We start from the raw sequence: 22,364 nt of genomic DNA on the forward strand, positions 1-22,364 counted from the left end.
AGTTGATCATCATCACAACGCTGAGTAAGACTTTTGGGAGACCTTGGAGGCTTAGTTCCTACCAGCACTATCAAAGTGACACTTGGCCATTATGTGGCCATTACTTGGACTTTAAGTGACAACAGTACATCAGGCGAGAGGCATATAGCCTTTTCTGCGTTTTTCTAAACCGAGTCTGTGATGTTTTTTTTTCCCTGTGTGATGGTGGGAACTCCATACACAAAGAATGTACATGTACAATTACTGTGTACAATATATTATAGGCTATGTGATACTGAAGTTCAATAGACTTTTCTCCTGGTTGGTGGCCTATAGGGCATGGACACACAAAAAACACACGTCCTAATCTATATAATATCTACAATCTTTCTTTCACACTTGCTGCCTCGTGAATTAAAACTCCTCCTACATTGACCTGCAGTGAACTGATTTCTGCCACTATCAGTCCGGTGGAGGGCTGATAAAGGAGTGGGACCTCTTGAGTACTGTCACTCTGACAGGAGTTGTTACAACATGGATGTGAGCATCAGTACCAGCAGTGAGAGGCTATAGAGTGGTGCTGTTCAGGAAGAGACAATATGAGCAGCATAATGGTTAGGAAAGCAGCACTGTCAACGACAGGGCGCCGCATGCAATTAGCTCATGATGGAAACTAAATTAAAAAAAAAAAAAAAAAAATTTAGCTGCTTTCTCATGCTCTTTTACTTTGGTCACTGGACCCATAGTTTTCTTGTTTTTATATTGCATATTAACCACTGTGTACTTCCATTTAAAAAGTCTACTTGTTTAATAATCAATTAAACCATCACTTTGAAAAAAGAAGCTATAAAGTGAATATTTCTATTAGCCACTCAACAACAGTGTACTTTTGAGTTTCACTTGATTATTGCAAAGGGAAACATTATCAGAAGTGTGAGGCAGAGAAAGACCAGTGAAGATAGCATGGTTTGATTTTATTTGGTAGAGGCAGATGTACTGGGCTTATTATTCCAAAAAGTGTGCACTACTGCATAATAATTTCAAAAGTAAGATGGTGTTAGTTATGCATGTGGCTCAGCTGACTGAGGCACATGTCATTTACTTCTGGTATCACAGATTAAATCTTGCTGTGAAACTTTTGTTTCCGGTCTGTTGACTTCTCACCGTAGGAATTTAAAAATAGAACCTCGCTCATTGCTCGTTGGGACTTTTCTATTCCACAACCAAAACTGAAAACTAGAAAAATTAGCATGTTCAGTTTTCTCATCTGTGGATTTTAGTATTAACGATCATAAGAATATGCAACATGGTGTCATAATAATAAACTCCTTTGTTTAGTTTAGTGAGACTGGACATGTAAACAAATATGAAGATGATCAATTTGTAGAAATAAATTGTGAAAAGTCTAAATTCCACCCCCACAAGTACTAAACTCTGAAAACACCTGCAGCATCACAGGATGCAGCATCTTCTCAACACAAAAACATATTAACACCCATTTGCATTCAAGAGTGTGGCCACATACAAAGGCGAAGTGCTGTCCCTGACATGATGGATGAGCATGATTTCAATCCTTTGAAGTCACACCCTTGTGCTACAACAAAGGACGTCCAACCTTGCCTAGTTTTTTAAAACAACAAAAGCCATCCCCTAGCCCGAAATGGCTCCAAGGATGAGGATGGCAAAGAGGATAAAAATGAGGAGATATCAACACTGCAGCCCAAATTAGGTTCCCCAGGAGACTGTTCTGGTTCACTACCCATCACCCCAACAGCTGCTTAATAAGAGGTGACACTCTAACCAGCTCTCTTTACACCTTAAACATTTAATTTCAGTATAATCAACAGATAATTAAACTGTTTTCTCTGATATATTCATCATCTGCTTTACATGTCTGCACAAAGCCTTGCCACCATACCTGGTACTTCTCTGCCTCAGAAAGGGATATTTTCCTGTACTTACATTAGGAATCTCATTGTACTTGGTGTTCTGTCTTTGGGTTTTCTCGGTACATCAGCGGCCCACTGGACACTGATAGAAGATGGCGATCTGGAATATGTCACTCAGAGCTCCATTTCTGCTCAAATACAAAGGGAAAATAAAATGAGATAATAATGTTCTCAGCACTTTTTAAATGTTAAAGTGTCTTAAATGTTTAAAAACCAGGGTGTGGGACCAAGGTAGAGCATTTCAGAAAAATCTAAACCATGCATAATAATAGCCTGAAAGGACTACAGCTCATCGTACAAATTTTAGCCAAAAGCATGGAAAATAACTTGGGTTCAGTGTGGGTGTCTGGACAGGGTTCATTCCAGTGCCACCATGCAAGTGATACAAAAAGAAACACAATTACATCCTGTCAGTGCAGACAAGTGATTGTATGTCAACAACATTAGGTGTTTCTGAACTTGCCAAAGGACTATTTCCCCCCACCTTTAAGAGGATAACTAATGCCCAATATACAACATAAATCTGATGACATTATCTCAAATATTTCCACATTCAAAAATAAATGTAAAGGTGTTGATTATTTGTCACAACAGCAGCCTCAAAATTTCAGTTGTTAATACTTCAACAGAGAATAAAATATGATTCAATGCAATATGTGTTGTGGACCTATATTGAGCTATAAACGGATTAACACAAAGATACCGATTTTCACTTTTTTAAATTTTACTTTTTAGAAATATCACCAGTTTTACATATTCATGCAGATTGTGACTATTTGTCATTGTGAGAACTGAATGTAAAGCCTGCCATCTGTATTGTGAAAAACAGTGAACACCTATGGGTGTGGGCCAAATACATACCTCGGTCGTATCTTCAAGTAGCATGGCTTGGTGGCAAAATCTTTGCGCAGGTGCAAACACCTGCTTAAAAAGCTCCTGGGGCAGACCATATTAATTAAAGAGGGGAGTATGTGGCAGAAATAGTATCGATTTGTGCGCCTAAATTGGTTAATTTATGTCACTGCATCACTTATCACATATGAATTTCTGTTTATGTAGGCTATTCATTTATTTATTTTAATCTGAAATATATATATATATATTTGAGTTGCTTTTAAGCAAATCTTTACTCTTTTTGTTTCTTTTGTTCCACCTGCGCGATAGTGTTTCCCGAATCATTACCTGCAAACAGGAAGTAGGCTATAAAAAGTATCACTCAGGTGACTTCTGTTTCGGTGTCTAAGTCAGTTTCCATGTCACAAAAGACGATAAAAATGTCGAAGTCGATCCGTTTTAGTTTCTATCATGTAAAGTTGCAGCTGCCAAAGGTCAACCCGACAACCTCTGCATGTGTAAGCATATATTACTTTTTATTATGTTCTTTTCCCTTTGAATTTGCATCGATGGGCGATAGTGAAACGAGGGAAAAACTTGGGAAAGAGTTTGTTTCATGTAGCCGCCAAAAAACAGTTTTGGCGCCAGTGAGATTTTGGGAGTAGGCCTGCCAAATGAACTGGCGTGTTGGTGTTGCCATATACCTGACCTGGTGTGTAGCTAGCTATAGGCCTAGTGTAGGCTATCTGCTCTGAATGAAGTTTGGTTTGTAGCCTAAATGAACCACTCCTCAAACACAAACAGCCTATACATTCAATTCTGAATGTGCCAGTATTTTTTGTCACCATTTCATTTTCAAATTCTACCTTTCCTTCAACGAGCTGCCATGTTCCACAGAACCTATGTTACAAAAACCCAACATTGTGAGTGTATTTGAATTTAAAGATATTAATTTTCAGTCCTCGTGGAGAATTTTTAGCATGGTTGTGCACAGAAACCTCTAGAAACACCTTCGGCTCTACTGAATTTTGAACAACTAGGCCTAAATGAGAGGTTTTAAGGGGGTCTCTTTATATCCTGAATCCATGCTGCTCTGTTTTTGCTGCTCTTGTATGTCACATACGCACGTAGCAGCCGGTCCATTTTCCTGCTGCATATAGCTGTCTCCGGTGCACCGTAAATAATGTTGATAAAGACGCAGCCGAAAACGACTTTCACGCGTCCCCCAATTGATTTAACGTGACCTCCGTTTCCAAATGATATTGGAAGCCTATTTAAACAGATGAAGGCTTAAATTGTCTTTCTTGTATGCGCATTAATCTCCCATTCATCATCATTACTGTGTGATTGGTCCGTCCACGCCTCCGCCAGCCCCTTGCGTTACGACAAGGGCCTGTAAATTAGGATGTAATCCAATTTAAACAGCAGTTGCAGCAGCCACAGATCCATTTGGTGTGTTTTTTTTTTGAATTTGCTGTCGGTGGACAGCTGCACTGCACCGCCCCTATCAAAATGCTTTGTGCTAGTTGTGGGAGCTGGAGAGCCCTGAGCCAATTCGCACTAATAGGATCTTACAAGGCTGATGTAATTGCTGTTATGCGCGCTGTCTATGAGCCCATCATATCTTAAAGCTCAGTCATACGCAGTCTTTTTGCGATTAAATGGCATGTTGGTACTGGATTAGGCCTGTGAGGATTGAGGGGAGATGGAGATCCATATGCGTGGCTGGGTAAATGTGGTTGTAATTTGCCTCACTTAAATGTGTCATTCTGGCACAGTGTGACGCTGGTTTAGAAGATGATCGTATAGTGCTGCTGCTCCTGTGTAACCAGATGAGAATCAGCTCCAAGCTTTTTCCAGCCTGTTAAAAATAACCCGCTATGAAAACAGAATTTTGGAGAGGCTGCGCCATTTGAATGGCCTATTCAGCTATACCCGTTGATCCGTTCATCTTTATTTTATGGCACCATTTTATTATGCACAAACCAAAGCCATTTTCCTGCATGACCCGTGTCCCTATCAGGCTTAAAGACACCGCCTGATAGTTTACATAAATCTGCCTTGTGCTTTCGCCCCGACCCGGGTGGCTTAAACGGTGTATTATTCCAAACATATGCATTTTAATCAGCTCGGTCACACTTACAAGAACTCCAGTTAATAAGGCCATCAATCAAACGCCTGTGCGGGAGGGGGTGGGGGTGCTGGCGTGTTTGTGGCGGTGTGTGTGGGTGCAGCACAGTCTGATTAGGATGAATCTTTTACCTCAGGAAGCATCAGAGGAGAATGAAAATCTACTGACTTTCTAAGACATTTTTTGTCTGGTTTTCGATTTTGTTCATGGAAGGGACTAACTTGTGAGGATAAATGTGCGTTTGGGAATTATTCGTTAGTGCACAGGCTGAAGACACTATTTCATCTAAAATGTCTTATTTTTGCATTCTTGCTCGTTAGATTATAGCTACAATTACGCTACTGGACTTGAGGGCCAACGCTAAATGCCAACCACTTCTCCGCACATTATTGTCCCCATCTACGACCTTATCTTGATTTGTGTGTCTCTCTGCGGGCCACGGCGCCTCGCCAATCCTATTACATTCGGAAAAACTCTTCTAATTTGCGCAGCCTCGGTCAAATGCGGCCAATTACGATCACCGCTTATTGGTTGGCGGAGCCCTCTGAATCATCGATCTCTTTGCATTTCTAATATCTCCAGACAACTAATTCTGCCGTGTCTATTAAGTGGTCGGAGAGAAAAATATGAGTGGCGTTAACGGAGCCCGGGGACCACTTAACTGTCACGGTCAATCTAGTGATCCCATGAGGAGGGATGGGGGCACACTCGGGTGTTTTGACACCGGCCACTTGAGAACAAAATTAGTGTTATTATTGGAGGCGGTGGTGGTGGTGGTGGTGGTGGTGGTGGTGGGGTGTTTCTCCACTCCAGATTATAGACAATCCATAACAGGCTACTTTTGCTGAACGAAATCAAACGAAATAAGATGACGTGGAACAAAGCTTGTTTGAATCTGATCTTTTATTTTGTTCTCTCGGATTAAAGTCACATTTCTTTATTTTATTATATTATTTTTTGTTTAATAAATCCTTATTGGCGGTTTAGACAAATCATAATGGTGTTTAGAAGACAGACACTCCAATGCTCTATTGATTCTTTGACAGTGTTTATTGCAAATTAGACGTTGAGGACAACCCAGACAAAAAAATCAAAACGACCAATGAAATAAAATAAAATAAAATGGAACATAATCAGTTACTTGTTACTCCGCTTTCTCCACGAAATGCCACTAAACCGGTGCCACTGTAGCAGTGCAAAGCGAGACAAATATTTAAAGAGGCCTATAGGCAGAATTTAATCACATTTCATCCGCTTTAAGAACTGGCTCTTGTATCATTTGGGAGGAAACTGGAAGAGAGTGTGTTCGATGGCCTTAAGAATTTATTTTTTTCATTTTGATTGTCCCCTCTCTGTCTCTCTCCATCCTCTTCTGGGTCCTTCCTCCCCCTCCCTCCCTCCCTCCCTCCCTCCCTCGTCAAACAGTGCGGGTTGTAGTAGTAATCCGTTCCCTTGGCGCCTTGTTACCTTTTGGCAGCAACGATCCCTTCCTTCCTGCTATTGTCATTAATTCAACACTCAAAATTCACCGGGTCGTACATATACATCACTTACTAATTTTACTAGCATCTGCACATTTCGGCACGGGCCGCCGTGGAGGGCCCCGGTGTGGAGAGCTGGTTATAATGAGACGGCCGCAGCCTGTTAACAAATCCCCTTGTTAAAAAGAGAGATGGAAAGCATCATTCTCGCGTAACTAACAATACATGTAGGTCGATTTGGACACGTAAAGAGACGACATGTAATGATAAAAACCTTAACGCCATCCATCACGGAGATTTAAACGTTTCTCTGGAATCCCTCCTCTTTCTCTCTCACATCAAATTAATCTTCTAAAAATCAAATGTGGTTTTGTGTCCGTGGCATCATATTTCAGCCCACTGTCCTGGCTCTGCAATGGGATTATTATTTTTCAGTAATGGAAGATCTGTTGTGCGTCACATAGCTGAAGTTCTGGCTAATTGTCTTGTCCCAAGTTTAAGCTGGCTTTCACTGCTTACAGGCTACCTCTTCATGCTGTTTCAGTCCTGATCATATAATATGTTAGGTTAAAAAGCTTATGGGAAAGGCTTATATAGAACAAGAGTTGTTTGTTTTGGTTTTATCTGGTCAGAGGCACTTCTTCCCTCTGGTCTAATGTCACAGATGAGGATTTGCTGAGCACTGAAGGTGTGAAAGTGACAAAAGCGTCAGTCCTGCTAGTTGGGGAGCAAGCGAAGTCCGAGCCAGAGGGCCTGGTTGAGATACCGTTGGATTGACTGGAGTGACAAGCCAGGCAGGAGCAGGGGCTTCCTCCGGGACCGAGGCCGTGGGTCGGACCAGGGTAGAGGGAGGGGTGTCTGAAGGCGCACAGGAGCTCCGGTCTCTGGTAGGGATGAGACAGCATCCGGAAACTGTCGAGAGAGCGCAGGGGATTGGAGAAAGGTGTGGCGGCCGGAGCCGAGCCAGCTCCGACACCCAGGTGGGAGTAGTAAGGTAGCGGCAGGTGGGATGGGAAGGGGTAAGGCAGGTTCCCCGTGGCCGCCGCGTGGCTCATCATGTAGGTGTAGAAGGCCGGGTCGGCTGGGTGAGGCCACGTCATGGCCAGACGCTGGCGCTTGTCTTTCATCCTGCGGTTCTGAAACCACACCTGGTACAGAGACACACCGGGTCAAATATTAACCACAACCCCTATTTATAGACAGACAAACCACAGTAAAAAAAAACACATCTGTAGCTCATACAGTTTCGCTTTTACGCACAAAATTGCATTTGAGTTACAGTGGTGTTTTGCATATTAAAGTAAAATTTCCCTAAATCCCATGACAAAATTAAATTAAAGCAGTTACAATTTGTACTTTTTATTGGTCCAGTTAAAAAAAAAAAAAAATGAAAAAAATTACTGCTCCCAGTAAATGTCAGTCTGCTTGTTTGCTGCATGTCTCTTTTCAACATTTGATTTTAGGTTATTCTTAGTCTCTGGGTTATGTTTTGTTTTCCCCCCTTCATATGATGTATAAAATTACCTCTCAGAATCAGTTATTTAAACACATGACCCTTTTTTTTTTACGAATACAAGCTCACACAATATGAGCTTGTATTCATGCCTCAGAGGCCTGAGTCAGCTCTGCTGCTTGGACATCATCCACTTATCTTACCTTGATGGTGGTTTCAGGTAGATTTAAGGCGGCCGCCAGTTCGCATCTCCGCGGCCTGGACACATAGTTCTCCCGGTAAAACTCCTTCTCCAGCCGTGCAATCTGCTCCCGCGTGAACGCTGTCCGGTACCGGCGAATCTGGTCCGCTGCGTAGGATAGAGAGCTCTGACCTGGGACAGTCTTACCCGGGTCAGCACCAGTATCACTCGGGTGACCCGGAGAATCTCCATTTCTGCCTGAATCAGTGTGCAGAATAATTCGTTATAGAATTAACATATACAGTGTTCAGCAGAATAATTTAGACAGAGCAAACACACACCGAGACGTTTCATATTTAATAAGCTATTTTCCTGAGAGTTGGCATGTGAAGTAGGATCATTTCATTATTTCAAATGCTCTTAAAAAAATTAAGGGCCTTCCTGACATTTAGCTCAGGAAGCTCATGTCTTCATTTTGTGGAGTTTTAGTAGCCTACCTTTATGTATATAATATTTATTTATTATAATAAAAAAATTCAGAGTGTGTTGATGTGTATAACCATAATATTAGTTCACTCAGATGCTGGTTTCATTCGTTAATGTTTTTGTCATCCTTTTTATTTTGGGGCAAACATCACCTACGAATTACTCAAATATTTGAATGTTTTTTTCATATGATTTCGTTACAGGATTTAACACGTCTGCTGCAAGCAGTCTTCGGACTTTGCATCTTGGAAAACGCCAGAAAGACATCCCAGAAAATTCCCATGTGAGTGGCCTTTTTCTCTTCACGTTTTAGCCTGTGGTTTACATAAAATCCTGCATTTTTCTTCGCGCAGTAAATACACGTATAGGCACATTTGCTGTACGAGTGACTTCGCCAAACTCAGAGGGGAAAATGCCTGGTTAGACTGTGGGTGTCACCTCAGCGTGTTTCCAGCCACATTGGTCACTTGACAGAACAGCTGCGCAGCACTGACTGCAGTTATACTGTATTTCACTGAGGCTACACCGTATTTCATCGAGCACAGAGTCTTATTTTCGATTCCCCTGTAAATTTTCAGATATGATGAATGTAATTTTTGAATGATCCATGCTGCATGTGACATTTTTGACTGGCATAATTCAGTCGTTGGCATTCAATCAACTTCATTACGCGCCACCATGCAATCACAGAAAACCTGCAGTGGCATGCAGCTCCCAGTCATAGCCTATACCTACCTTTTGCTGTTGGGTAGTCCATGCTTTCAGGCGTGCAGCTGACATCAATTTCCTCGTAGAAGTCCGACTCGGTGTCTGAGCTGCTGCCGTCTTTGTGGGGATGATCAGTCCGGTGCCTCTCTGCGGAGGAGGACGTGCCAACTGGCCTCATGTCGGCACACATATTCCTCCGTGCGCTCTCCTCCACCACCAGCTCGGTCCTGTCCCGGGAATAGGGCGCAGCGCCGGGGCTCAGACAGCTCCTGTGGCTCGGCTTCCCCTGCGGTTCTCGCACGGGGTTCCCGATAGCTTCCGACAAATTAGAGCCGCTCTTGCCAAGCTGACCTCCCTCCGTCAGCATCACCATTTCCTCTCTGCTTTCCATCACAAGCACGACTTAGAAATCTCGACTCCGCAGGAGAGTGCGAGCCGTCAAAACCAAGGCGATGATTTTCAGGTTGGAGGGGTGTGTGTATGTGTGTGTTGTGGTGGGTGTGGGGGGCGGGGGGGATGAGTCCCAAGGAGAAGGAGAGGCTTCTCGAAAAGAGGGGATGCAATCCGGTCTGACCCTGAGAGAAGAGCGCTCCAGAGTGCGGAGAGGGAGCTCTGGGAGGGATCACCATTTACCCTCTCTCTCTCTTTCTTTCTCCAGAGCTGTCATTCTTAATAGGCCAGTCGTCATGATGGTCCCCCCCTGATGACGACACGCATTGATTGGATATATGGGTAAACAGAGGGAGCAATGCGTCGGGGAGGGGGTGTATCTGCGGGTACAACAAGCAGCAGCTATCTATCTATCTGTCTATCCATCTGCAGTTCAGTATCAATAGATTCCAATATTTTTTTTAAGAAAACAAATTCCACCAAAAACGGAGGGAAAAATTGCTAATAATAACAATAGACTAATAAACCAATTTCAATTTTCCAGGTCATGCTTTTAAATACACTTTAATTGATTGTAACAACTGTGATGTAGAGATATGGTAAGTTTTGACAATAACATTATAATAAAATAATAATAATAATGATGATAATAAAAGTGCATTTATTGAATAACCCCGACCCCCATCCCATGCCTCCCTTATCTGTCCTGCCCCTCTCATTCTCGCCTTAAGTGGAGTCAAGTTAAGTTCTCAAAGGTCAAGCCTAGTGGTCAGAGTTTAGATAAAAAGCCATTTGACATGAAGTCTTAAAAGTTAACAGAGCATGGGCCAGAGCGACAGCCAGGCAGAAATCTCAATTCATTATTTCTGCCTCTGAAACAAGTTATAAAGCCTGTTATTATGTATGTAAATATAATATATAAATGTATAAAGCCATATGTGGTATATTTTGACTTAATCTTTCATTTGCAAGAAATAAATGTTACTTATTTACATTTGAACAGTAAAAAATAAAATGTGGTTTGGTGCTGTGACAATGCTTCAGCAGGGAGCAGTGATGGGTGCTGCTTTGCAGTGGTTGAGGGTGGTGGCTGTTTTTTCTTTTAGCTCTTTGATGCAGTTTTATGCAGCCTTTAAGTAAAAAGTCAATTAAGACTGATAAAGGAAGACCTGCTATAGGCTATAAAGAGCTTGTATTTTGTCCCGAGGCCAGAGCAGGGATGATTAACTTATTTGAAGTTAATGTGCTTCCAGGGAACAATGTGGATTTAACAGAGTTGTAGCAAATTTAATTTAATTAATGTTTGATTAACTGAAGGATGCAGTTTACACAGTGTGCACTGGATGTTTTTATGAAGCTTATGCCTCTTCAATTTGTGATTAAGTTCACTCCATCTGTATTCTAACTTGGCAACCTATAACAAAAATGTGTAGAGCAACTGACTGTGACAGGTGTTCACATATTTCTAAGTGACTCTATATTTTATGCACCGTAGCCATAATCAGGAGTAGATATTAGAAAAGAGTTTAGCTTGGGAACTATAACTAAAAAAAAATAACATCACACTCTATTTTCCCTTTATTGGAAATATTTTGAATGTCTACACTTGTTAAAACTGACTTATTATAGGCATATTGCACCACTCTGTCCTCACATGTATTCAGTTAAAGCGAGGTTGCAGCTTTTGCTGAGAATGACCAGAGCCTGACATCCCCTGATGCATCGACATAAAGACTTCAGCGTTTTTCATGTGATTTGTGAGGTCTGCAGCTACAGGGCATGGTGGCATGGCGGTGTTGACTTGGATTGCGTTGATATTGTGTGGAGAGGTGGAGTCATGTGGTCTAACGGAGAGGAAAGGGAGGCAGGCTGCAGAGTGCGGAGCTCCAGCAGCCTCCGCTGTCCTTGTGCGCCCTCGCCTGTCCGAAAGAGGGAAAAGGCCCCGAGCAGCGGCCTCCCCCTCCCCCAGCCCGGCAGCTGAGGAGTGAGGGAAATTCCTTTGGCTTTCTCCCCCGACTCTTTCATCTGGCCTGCCAAGGAAAAAAGTAAATCTCTCTCTCTCTCTCTCTCTCTCTCTCTGAAAATACAAAGACACCGACAAAAACATTACACAGGATTCCAAAGAATGCATTAAAAATGAGAGGTAAATAAAATAAATATATTCCATATGGACTTGTGCACGGTGTGAGAGTGCAAGGGTGTTTGGATGAGTCATAAGAGATGTCATTCATATAGTCTGATAATGCTGTACGGCAGAGGTTATGATTTCCCTGAATGGCGTCGTCTTTGTCACACTGATAAGCAGAATTAATGTCCTATACCAGTGCCTTACGCGAAGTCCATAAATATTTTAGGAAATGTGTAGGAGACACGTAAGCCTTGAAGCTGTATAAATTTAAATAGTCATATGATACTATGCATCAAAATTAAGCCAGTGTCTAGGCTAAAGAGCGAACTGTCAGGAACTTTATCGTTTTCTGTAAGAAAAAATGATCCGAATACAGTGAATGATCACGTTCATTTCTATAGAAACTTGTAATGAGGTCAGTTTCTTTTTTATCTTAGGAAACGTAAAAAACAAACGAAAAACCAGTTTAAATTACATTGCAACATTTAAAGATCAACAATTATCACAATTGTATATGAGGAAAAGCCAGGCTCTAATCATCTAAGCAACTCATATAACATTTATTTTACAACTTATCGCTGAGCTAATGTCGATAGACATAAAATTGTATTGTTTCTTAGAGTTAGGAAGTTCAGCAAAATGTAATATGGTATTTTTTGATAGTGTTATTTTCAAACATGTTGATACAGTGTTATTTTTATAAATAAAACACAAAATCTGCTATTCCACCTTTAATAGATAGAACTTTTTTCTTTGTATGACAGCAGACTGCCCTTTAAGACTTATGATTCAAAACATTTCGACTCAAATGACAAATGAACAAATTAAGAATTATATGAAATGTCATTTAAAATGCATAAAACTGTAGCTCAGCAATCTCATATGCCTGCAACATATTTATGGAATACTTCTGTTCTGTCATCCTGCTGCATCATTACTTCAGCAACTGTATTATTACTGTTTTTTCCCTCTTCATTTACTCTCTCTTTGCACAAAGTTTCGGATGTACGTTCTTTGTTGACAACAGGATTAATGATAGGGTAGGTTTTAATTTCATTATTCCTGTTTGCCCTCCTTCAAGCTGATGTCAATTCTGGAAAATGCGGCTTGTAAATTATGGATGGTAAATAAAAATGAACACAGCTAGAATTTACAATACTGGGTCCCCTCACCGTTGGGTTCCTTCCCACCACGACAACTTTCAGCGTCCTCGCACCCTCTCCTTCTGCTTCAGCAGTAGGCGATGGACAGCCACAGCGGGCCGCCGCCAACGATCACAATGTCCGGCCCTCTCCGGAGGAAGGTGCCGGGTTGTTAGCCTCGAAGGGGGTCCAGCTGCTCCCGGGCAGCGCGTCGCGCCGCCTCTTCTCCATGCTGCCAGCTCGGCCTCCAGATCTGAAGGTCAAGAAAAGCAGAAATTTTTATTCTCCCTTCATGCCTTTAATGTTGTGATATTTAACTCACCCTTTACAACGCAACATATTTTCTGGCATGCTTTAGCTTACCACTCCTCCTAATTTCGGCATATATAGCAATTCACATATTAGAAAAACATTTTGATTTAAAACTCTAATGTTAAATTTAAATCGTCGCCAATGACGTACTGGCGTGTAAGGTGGGCAGCGGGGATCAGCTGTGAAAATTGACATTAAAAATAATTCTTTTGGAAGATTACATACAAGCCGAATTGTAGATAGGTTTTTCTAATATTTCATTAGAGTTTCAGTTGTGACATACAAGTTGACTATATTTGTGGGTAACACACATTATATAATTTGGGGGGTTTCTTGAAGGTAAACGTTTAAGTCATATTGACCGTCGTTCTCGTAAATAGTCAGGAGTAAAACAAGCACTTTCCCCTTGATGTTCCCCACCTTTGAAGAAGTCCGTTGGCGGAGAGGTCTGCCCGTACTCAGGCTCTGATCACAAACCGTTACATTTCCGAGCAAGCCGTGTGTGCCGGTCTGTCACGCGCTCTGGAGGAGCAAGTAGTCCGTGAGCCGTCCGCACTCACGTGCATAGCCTCCGCCACGTTGACATTGCTGGCGGGATAACCTCGCTAGTTAGTCGGCTAAAGCGACAGTTCCGACCGCCGTGGTAGATCGTAAACAACAAACAGTGTGACCAAACTTTGCATGTCTCAGTTTCTTTTTTGAATTAAACGCAGGTCAAATGCGTAAACTGACGGTCAAAAGTGGAAAGCTGAGTTAACCAAAACAGAAAGCCGTAAGCGAGACCGAATGCACGTGCCGTCCTTCAAATAAAAGTTTTAATTCGGCTCCACATGACAATTTGAGTTTAGGTAATTTTAAACCACAGAAGACTTTGTCTGCTATAGATACATGTTTAGGGATGCGTCTTACATGTTTGTCATCGTAAATTGGATTTCTGATTTATTTTCTTTGATGAATTCTTTTATTCTAGTTTATAATGTCAAAAACCGGGGGGAAAATGTCCATTGTCCTTTTCATAATAAACTTCAAATGTCTTTTTTGTTCTCGATCAGCACTGCCTACAATGATTTTTGTGTGTGTATAATTATATGTGTGGTGTGTTGTGTGGTGTGTGTGTGTTGTGTGGTGTGTGTGTGTGTGGTGTGGGGTGTGTGTGAGAGAGAGAAAGTGACTTGGAAAGCATTGTAAAAATTTTAATTCTTCTGTATTCTTTTGCAGATTGAAGGGTTTACTGTTGTTTCAAAGCATTTATGTAGTCATACAGTATGCAGCACTTTGTATAATACATTGGACGAAAATAAGGCGAAGTAACTGCATAAGTTTTGACCACGAACAAGAAATGAAAACTGTTGATCCTCACAAGAAAAATATGGTGTCGTTGTGAAAATGTATTTTATTTTGAAACTGCCAGAGAGATATAAGTAGCATATCCCTGTAACTTGAGTCTTAATTAAAACAGAGGCTTGTCAATGTGAACCACACAGGACCAGTCCAGAGAGGAGGGACACCTCTTACACTTATAATGTCAGTATGAGATTTAGCTGACATTGTAACTTTTAAGTACAATTTTCAACTGTGTTTATGAGTTAGATAGTAATAACATTCAACATGAACCCTGTAGCCAAATTATATTTTGGTCTTGTTTTAGTCACCATGTGTACTATCACATTCAACTACTAATTAGAGGTTGAAATAGTTAATTGATTTAGTTTGATCAGACAGAAAATTAATCAACACAATAGGAAATTTGAATTCACCAGTTCCGGATGAGAATATTTGATTGTTTTCTAAACAAGCACTGACGCCAACATCATTTTCCTCAACTCTTGAATTTTTGCCGTTTCTGGAACTGTGGCATTGGCATTCAAACTGTGGCAATCCTCTACCACAGCTGCACATTTCCTCTTGCCCAGAAATGCATCCACTTAAAGGCAGTGAGAGGATAAAACACCAACAATGCTTTATAGCTGCAAATCACCTTGAAGATTTTCTGCGTTTAGTAGCAAAACTGGAAAGGTTTAAATGAAAAAAATTAAAGATGTTTTGTTGGGTTGGTGAAATAATCTTTCTGTTTCCTGGGCTTCTATAAAAGCAGGTTTCTAGCAAGTTGGTATTTGGATGTTTTTGCATGTAGGAACTGTGTCTACGTTGTGTTTTGGTTTAGACCGTTAGTGCATACATAAAATATGCTGTAAGGGATAGTGCAGGGGAAACCTGTTATTCATTACACCTAAGCATCATTATCTACAAATGATAATTTTCTCTTGAGGATTGAGTAAATTAGGATTAGATTGTTATTTAGATATGTTACAGAGAAAAAGATATTATTGTGATTAAAAATTGGTGATTACAAAGTCATGTAGCTACAAGTCCCAACCAGGGTACTTGTATCCTGGGGGGGGGGCTTCCGTACAAGCTTGTCAGGGGGTATGTGGATTAAGACTGTGAGTTATATTAAGAAATAAGGATTTATGGTTGATGGAGTATTTGGGCCCACTTGATAAACAGCCTTAACTATTGACAGTATAAAAAAAAAATTTTTGTAAGAAATATGCTTTTACACGATTACATTATTATTAAACTACATCCAGTTTAAAATCAAAGATCATTATATATATGGGTCGAATCTCTGTTAATCTCTGATCTCGTATTCTTGTATGATTGCCTATGATGTTGATACTTAACGTTACAACCTATGGAAATGAACACTGCTATGAACTATAATTAGACAGGCAGGGTGGTGTGAGGGATTGTCTGGGCCATATTAACTTTAGAAGAACTATTGTCATATGAATGCATGGGTAATGAATGTACTGATGACGATTATTCCTTATCTCATGTAACAAACACTGATAAGCATTAACAATTAGGATTTTACCGCGGTTATCAAATTCCAAACCCTCATTCACAGACAAAACTTAAAATCCAAAATTTTACACGCAAAAAAAAAGCAAGAAAAAATTCGACCATTTCGCCGATCACAACTTCAAAAGATATATATTAAGCAGCAACACTGAGGGATAATCATAGTTATATGACAGCTACTTAGTGCATCTTATGTTGATTACCGATTAGGAGATGGAGTCCATAGGTTCTTTGTTAAAGAACTTTTATGAGTGCTCAACCTCTTTTAGATGTTGTTGTGTGTGACATTATTTCTATAGCTTATTTTAAAGATGATTAAACTGAACTGCCCTTCGTTTAAAGTATACAGAATTAACAAATAGCAGCATTATGATCGACAAATCAGACTGTACATTTATTAAAGGTATGTAAGTGCAGTATGCTAGATTGTCTGCTGAGTTATTATATTCACTGATAATTCTCAAATGATGGACTGACCATCACATTTCTGGAGTACAGTCCAATGGATGGATGATGTGAGCTAGCAGTGTATCACGCCACTACCACAAGCCTCGAGCTCGAACGGAAGCCTCTTTAGAAGTTGTCATTTAAAGCTCAGGGGATAAAAGCTAGTGGCTGACATATTAACGCATTAAAATCTTATTGTAATATTTTTACAGATTATAGTCTATCAAGAAATTTGAATTACTTAATAAGCTGAAATATTACAGAAAATAAGAAATACAGGTTGAATAGTGGTACCAGTTGAATTTGTAGCACTATCTATTAGTATACACATACTACTATCAAATAACGAAGCACTCATTCTTTCTCCCAAATCTCAATCAGCATTGTTATAAATGGTTATACCAAAGTTCTGTCTATAACAGAGAGCATATCTTTTGATCGGTCACACAGCAGAGGACAAATTTCTAATAATTGATCCTCAGTGTGGAATTGAGAACAGTTTTAGAGAGGATGTATTGTTGTACATATAGTAGTTTGCCTAGACACTTACTTTACGCTTCAATAAGATGAGAATTAATTTGTTATAAGGCAATTTACAGGACACTCACTGGACTATCTGATCTTTCCTAGCTCGTCTTTCTCTTTAAATTCTTTCTTACAAGCTGGATAAATTATAGTCTTTGGATACAAGAACTTGCTTAGTATGGTAATATGTAGCATTGGGTTATGTATTGCGCAGTTTTAGGAATAATATAATTAGCTAACAATAGTATCTACAAAAACTCACTCTTTCACATAAGTATAATCATTATAATTTAAATTGGAAATTAGGACTATTTGTCTCAGACCAGCGCACAATGACACTAAGCAGTTATGCCTCTCATATAGATGATTATAGTTGGTTGAGTCATGTACTCTTACATTTCTAACGCACAAGGTCAATTAATAGAGCAAGGCTGGATGACTCTATCTGATACACAGTTAATATTGAAAGAAGCTCTGATGAATTTACTAACTATATCTATTGTTCGTATTCTATCAAGTTTATTTATGAATTCCCTCTGTGAACCTCCCTTTCAGACGCGCTCTTAGCAACTCAAAGACCATGCCACGCAAAGATATTGTAAGGCTTAAGGTTGCTGTAATAAAGGGAACGAGGTCAGAAAAAGACCATAAATTGTGAGACATTTAAGCTGGATCAATATGAATTTGTCTTTGTAAGAATTGGCTTGTGAGTTTCTGCTTACCAAAATCTTTTTCGGGCCCCAATTCTTTTTGGCGGATAAAATGGCAATTAAAATCTTGGCAGAAAAAAAAAAGTCTGCTTGTATTTCTGACAGCACGCGCTTGTGTCAAGATTGTGATATTATTGTAGACAACTTGCACCATTGATTAATTTTCAGGTATATGAGCATTTGTCACTTGAATCTTGGTCTTAAATTATATCCATGTACCTCGCACTCTGTCTCCGCGATGCCACATCAGATATCAACATGTAGGTGTCGTTGTGTAGATAAAAAATACCTACTGGGACTCGCCACTCAGAGCTTCTGCTTATCGATAAGAGTCACCATCATTTGGTATAACACACACTTTCATTTGTCTAAATCTTAGCATAACTTCAAGAACACTGCGCGATCTTTCTATAAAAGAATTGACAAGAGCATCTAGAAATGGCTTATACAGGAGTGCTATATCTTCTCCAATCGTTACGCTGATTCGATATTGTAGCCAAACCTCATTTATCGAACATTATCACATAAGACAATCTCAACAATATTTCTATTAATAAATTATATGAGGCAGTAAATGATAAACTCGTAGTATCTACTAGTCAATGTTAACTATAATATAACACTCTCATCTTAGAATACACTATCGCGCTCTATTAAACTTACTATATTGCGACAATCCACCAATTTTTATATGGTGTGTTGCATATTAATAACCCGTAAGAAAGTCAATGCTCACTTTATTCTGATCTAGGACGAGATAGCTGATGGCTCTTTATTTTTCGAAGGAATCATGATAGAACGCAGGAAAATTGTTCGCGTCTTGTGTCTTCTAGGTTGGCGTGCCTTTACCCAGAAGCTAATTTGTTCTTTCGGTGTGTTCACGTTAATGGGCAAAAATTGATCGCACCGACAGTGTCTTTCTCAAAAAATCTTAACTTAGTACACATTTCATTCTTTTAAGGTAGAAAAAATCTTAATTCACAACAGTTATCAAACCAAAAGAAATTCAAAGGTTATTCAGTTACAGGACTACTTGAACATTAAGCAGACGCCATGATTCAGATAAAATTTCGATCCAGACTCTTAAAGGCACATTTTAAAACATACAAACAAACTAGACTACTAAATAAAGTATAACAAAGATTAAACATAACAAATTCACGTTTAATGTGCATAAATAGAAACACAAAACTAATATCCACTAGTAGGTCACTTCAACAAGTTAGTAAAAATAGTAAAGTTACATCACTTTATTTTCCTCTACACAACAAAATTAAAACAATTTCAATTCCTTTTTCCTTCTGACTAACATGGGATATTTTTGTCTGTACAATTTCCATTAATAACCACTATCAGCACACAGATAGGACGATAGATAGGAAGCAAAAATATAGCAGCAGAAACAGAAAGAAAAAGAAGAAAAAAGAGAAGAAAAGAAAAAGAAAAAGACAGAAGAAGAGAAAAAAAGAAACAAGAAGAAGAAATCTCACTTATCATTAAACAAGATAAATAAGAAAACCAAAAAATTACTCATACCTACTCAACAAGAGAGAGAAAAGAAACGTACACTTTTACCACTCTTATAACAATAAACTAGCAACAACTCTGGGACAACTACCATTTCCTTCTACATTAGACACAACATGAACCACCTCTCCAACATACAAAATCAAAGTCACAAAGGACAAACTTAAAAACTAAAAAAACATTAAATAACTCATCACATGAAAAAGCAGATGTATTTATATGATCATCAGAATGTAGACACAGTCATATATCAAAAAAACTAGCACAAAACACTATACAGTGAGACAAGGAAAGGATATGGCTATAAATAAAGGTACAATTATAACAATAAGGAATTCACAAAACATTTACTATCCAAGAAATAAATCAGAGGTTATTATATTATTTTATTAATAGGTTCCAAAGCTAAACATCTTTTTAATTCTACCCTGGATTATCTACTGCATAAAATATAGATCACTTAAATTTAACACTGTACAGGTCAGGTCCTCTACCATTTTTTTAAAGTTCCAAGTCTAAATAAGATGATGAACTTCATAACAGTTTGAAAGAATTATAAACATCCTGCACAACTTGTAAACTATCCTTCAGTTAATCAAACATTAATTAAATTAAACTTTCTACACCTCTGTTAAATCCACATTTGTCCTGTAAAGGCAAAATAACTCAAATAATTTAATCATCCCTGCTCTCCTCACAAATACAACGCTCTTTATAGCCTATAGCAGGTCTTCCTTTATCAGGTCTTCATTGATTTTCAACTTAACTCATAAAACTGGCATCAAAGACTAAAAGAAAAAACAGCACACCCTCAAACCACTGGCAAGGCAGGCACCATACTGCTCCTCTGAGCATTGCACCACAAACCACATTTTATTTTTTACTTTCAAATGTAAATAAGTAAATTTATTTTTTGGCAAAGGGAAAGGATAGTCAAAATATACCACATATGCGTTTATACATTTATATATTATATTTACATTACATATAAAGGCTTTAATAATTGGTTTTCAGGAGCAGGGAAATAATGATGGGATTTTCTGCTGGCTGTTCCGGGCTCTGGGCCCTGCTCTGTTTAACTTTAAGACTTCTGTCAACATGGCTTTTTATCTAAACTCTGACCAACTAGGCTTGGGACCTTTGGGAACTTAACTTGACTCACTTAAGGCGAGATGAGAGGGGCAGGACAGATAAGGGAGCATGGGATGGGGGTGGGATCGTCATAAATGAAATCATGCTTAGTCTTGATTTTGTAAGAATAGGTATGTCAAAGCTCACCATACTTCTACATCACAGTTGTTACAATCAATTAAAGTGTATTTAATAAGCATGACTGAAAAATTGAAATTGGATTAAATTAGTCTGTTGTTTTTTATGTAGCATTTTTCCTCCGTTTTTGGGTGGATTGTTTCTTAAAAAATATTGAATCTATTGATACTGACTGCAGATGGATATGACAGATAGATGATAGCTGCTGCTTGTTTTTTACCGGCAGATACACCCCCTGATGACGACACGCATTGATTGGATTATATGGGTAACAGAGGGAGCAATGCGTCGGGGAGGGGGTGTATCTGCGGTACAACAAGCAGCAACTATCTATCATCTGTCTATCCATCTGCAGTTCAGTATCAATATTCCAATATTTTTTTTAAGAAAACAAATTCCACCAAAAACGGAGGGAAAAATTGCTAATAATAACAAGACTAATAAACAATTTCAATTTTCAGGTCATGCTTTAAATACACTTTAATTGATTGTAACAACTGTTGTAGAGATATGGTAAGTTTTGACAATAACATTATAATAAAATAAATAATATAATGATGATAATAAAAGTGCATTATTGAATAACCCGACCCATCCCATGCCTCCCTTATCTGTCCTGCCTCTCATTCTCGCCTTAAGTGGAGTCAAGTTAAGTTCTCAAAGGTCAAGCCTAGTGGTCAGAGATTAGATAAAAAGCATTTGACAGTGAAGTCTTAAAAAGTTAACAGAGCATGGGCCAGAGCGACAGCCAGGCAGAAATCATCATCATTATTTCTGCCTGTTGGAACAGTTAAGAACTGTTATTATGTATGTAAATATAATATATAATGTATAAAGCATATGTGGTATATTTTGACTTTAATCTTTCATTTTGCAAGAAATAAATGTTACTTATTTACATTTGAACAGTAAAAAATAAAATGTGGTTTGGATGCTGTGACAATGCTTCAGCAGGAGCAGTGATGGTGTGCTTTTGCAGTGGTTGAGGGTGGTGGCTGTTTTTTCTTTTAGCTCTTTGATGCAGTTTTATGCAGCCTTTAAGTAAAAAGTCAATAAGACTGATAAAGGAAGACCTGCTATAGGCTATAAAGAGCTTGTATTTTGTCGAGGCAGAGAGGGATGATTAAACTTATTTGAAGTTAATGTGCTTCCAGGGAACAATGTGGATTTAACAGAGTTGTAAGCAAATTTAAATTTAATTAATGTTTGATTAACTGAAGGATGCAGTTTACACAGTGTGCACTGGATGTTTTTATGAAGCTTATGCTCTTCAATTGTGATTAAGTTCACTCCATCTGTATTCTAAATTGGCAACCTATAACAAAAATGTGTAGAGCAACTGACTGTGGACAGGTGTTCACATATTTCTAAGTGACTCTATATTTTTATTGCACCGTAGACATAATCAGGAGTAGATATTAGAAAAGAGTTTAGCTTGGAACTATAACTAAAAAAAATAACATCAACACTCTATTTTCCCTTTATTGGAAATATTTTGAATGTCTACACTTGTTAAAACTGAATTATTATAGGCATATTGCACACACTCTGTCCTCACATGTATTCAGTTAAAGCGAGGTTGCAGCTTTGCTGAGAATGACCAGACCTGACATCCCTGTGCATCGACATAAAGACTTCAGCGTTTTTTTATGTGATTTTGTGAGGTTGCAGCTACAGGGCATGGTGGCATGGCGGTGTTGACTTGGATTGCGTTGATATTGTGTGGAGAGGTGGAGTCCATGTGGTCTAGACGAAGGAGAGGAAAGGAGCACAGGCAAAGTCGGAGCATCCGCAGCTCGTGTCCTTGTGCGCCCTCGCTGTCCGAAAGAGGAAAAGGCCCGGGCGCT

General features: G+C 39.3%; 1 protein-coding gene across 2 annotated transcripts; it reads right to left on the minus strand.

Moving 5' to 3' along the window:
* Nucleotides 1-6,994: 6,994 nt before the first annotated feature.
* On the minus strand, nucleotides 6,995-9,593 carry evx1 (even-skipped homeobox 1). Of its 2 annotated transcripts, none has more exons than XM_022747642.1 (3): nucleotides 9,230-9,593; nucleotides 8,031-8,176; nucleotides 6,995-7,522 (listed from the first exon to the last, which is right to left on the minus strand). In XM_022747642.1, the coding sequence occupies exons 1-3, from the start codon at nucleotides 9,591-9,593 to the stop codon at nucleotides 6,995-6,997; spliced, it is 1,038 nt and encodes a 345-aa protein (XP_022603363.1). The 2 variants fall into 2 exon arrangements, with proteins under 2 accessions (XP_022603363.1, XP_022603362.1); XM_022747641.1 differs by having other exon boundaries at nucleotides 8,031-8,266.
* Nucleotides 9,594-22,364: the final 12,771 nt, after the last annotated feature.

The sequence above is a fragment of the Seriola dumerili genome, unplaced genomic scaffold (genome assembly GCF_002260705.1).
Source record: "Seriola dumerili isolate Sdu_G_001 unplaced genomic scaffold, Sdu_1.0 BDQW01000110.1, whole genome shotgun sequence".
NCBI classification, from domain to species: Eukaryota; Metazoa; Chordata; class Actinopteri; order Carangiformes; family Carangidae; genus Seriola; species Seriola dumerili.

Bases quoted from the DNA above. Each gene is read 5' to 3' on its own strand.
- evx1 (XM_022747641.1), bottom strand. From the start codon at position 9,593: ATGGAAAGCAGAGAGGAAATGGTGATGCTGACGGAGGGAGGTCAGCTT. The intron at 8,267-9,229 runs GTAGGTATAGGC...ACACTGATTCAG, and splicing joins GGACTACCCAACAGCAAAAG to GCAGAAATGGAGATTCTCCG. The intron at 7,523-8,030 runs GTAAGATAAGTG...TCTCTGTACCAG, and splicing joins TACCTGAAACCACCATCAAG to GTGTGGTTTCAGAACCGCAG.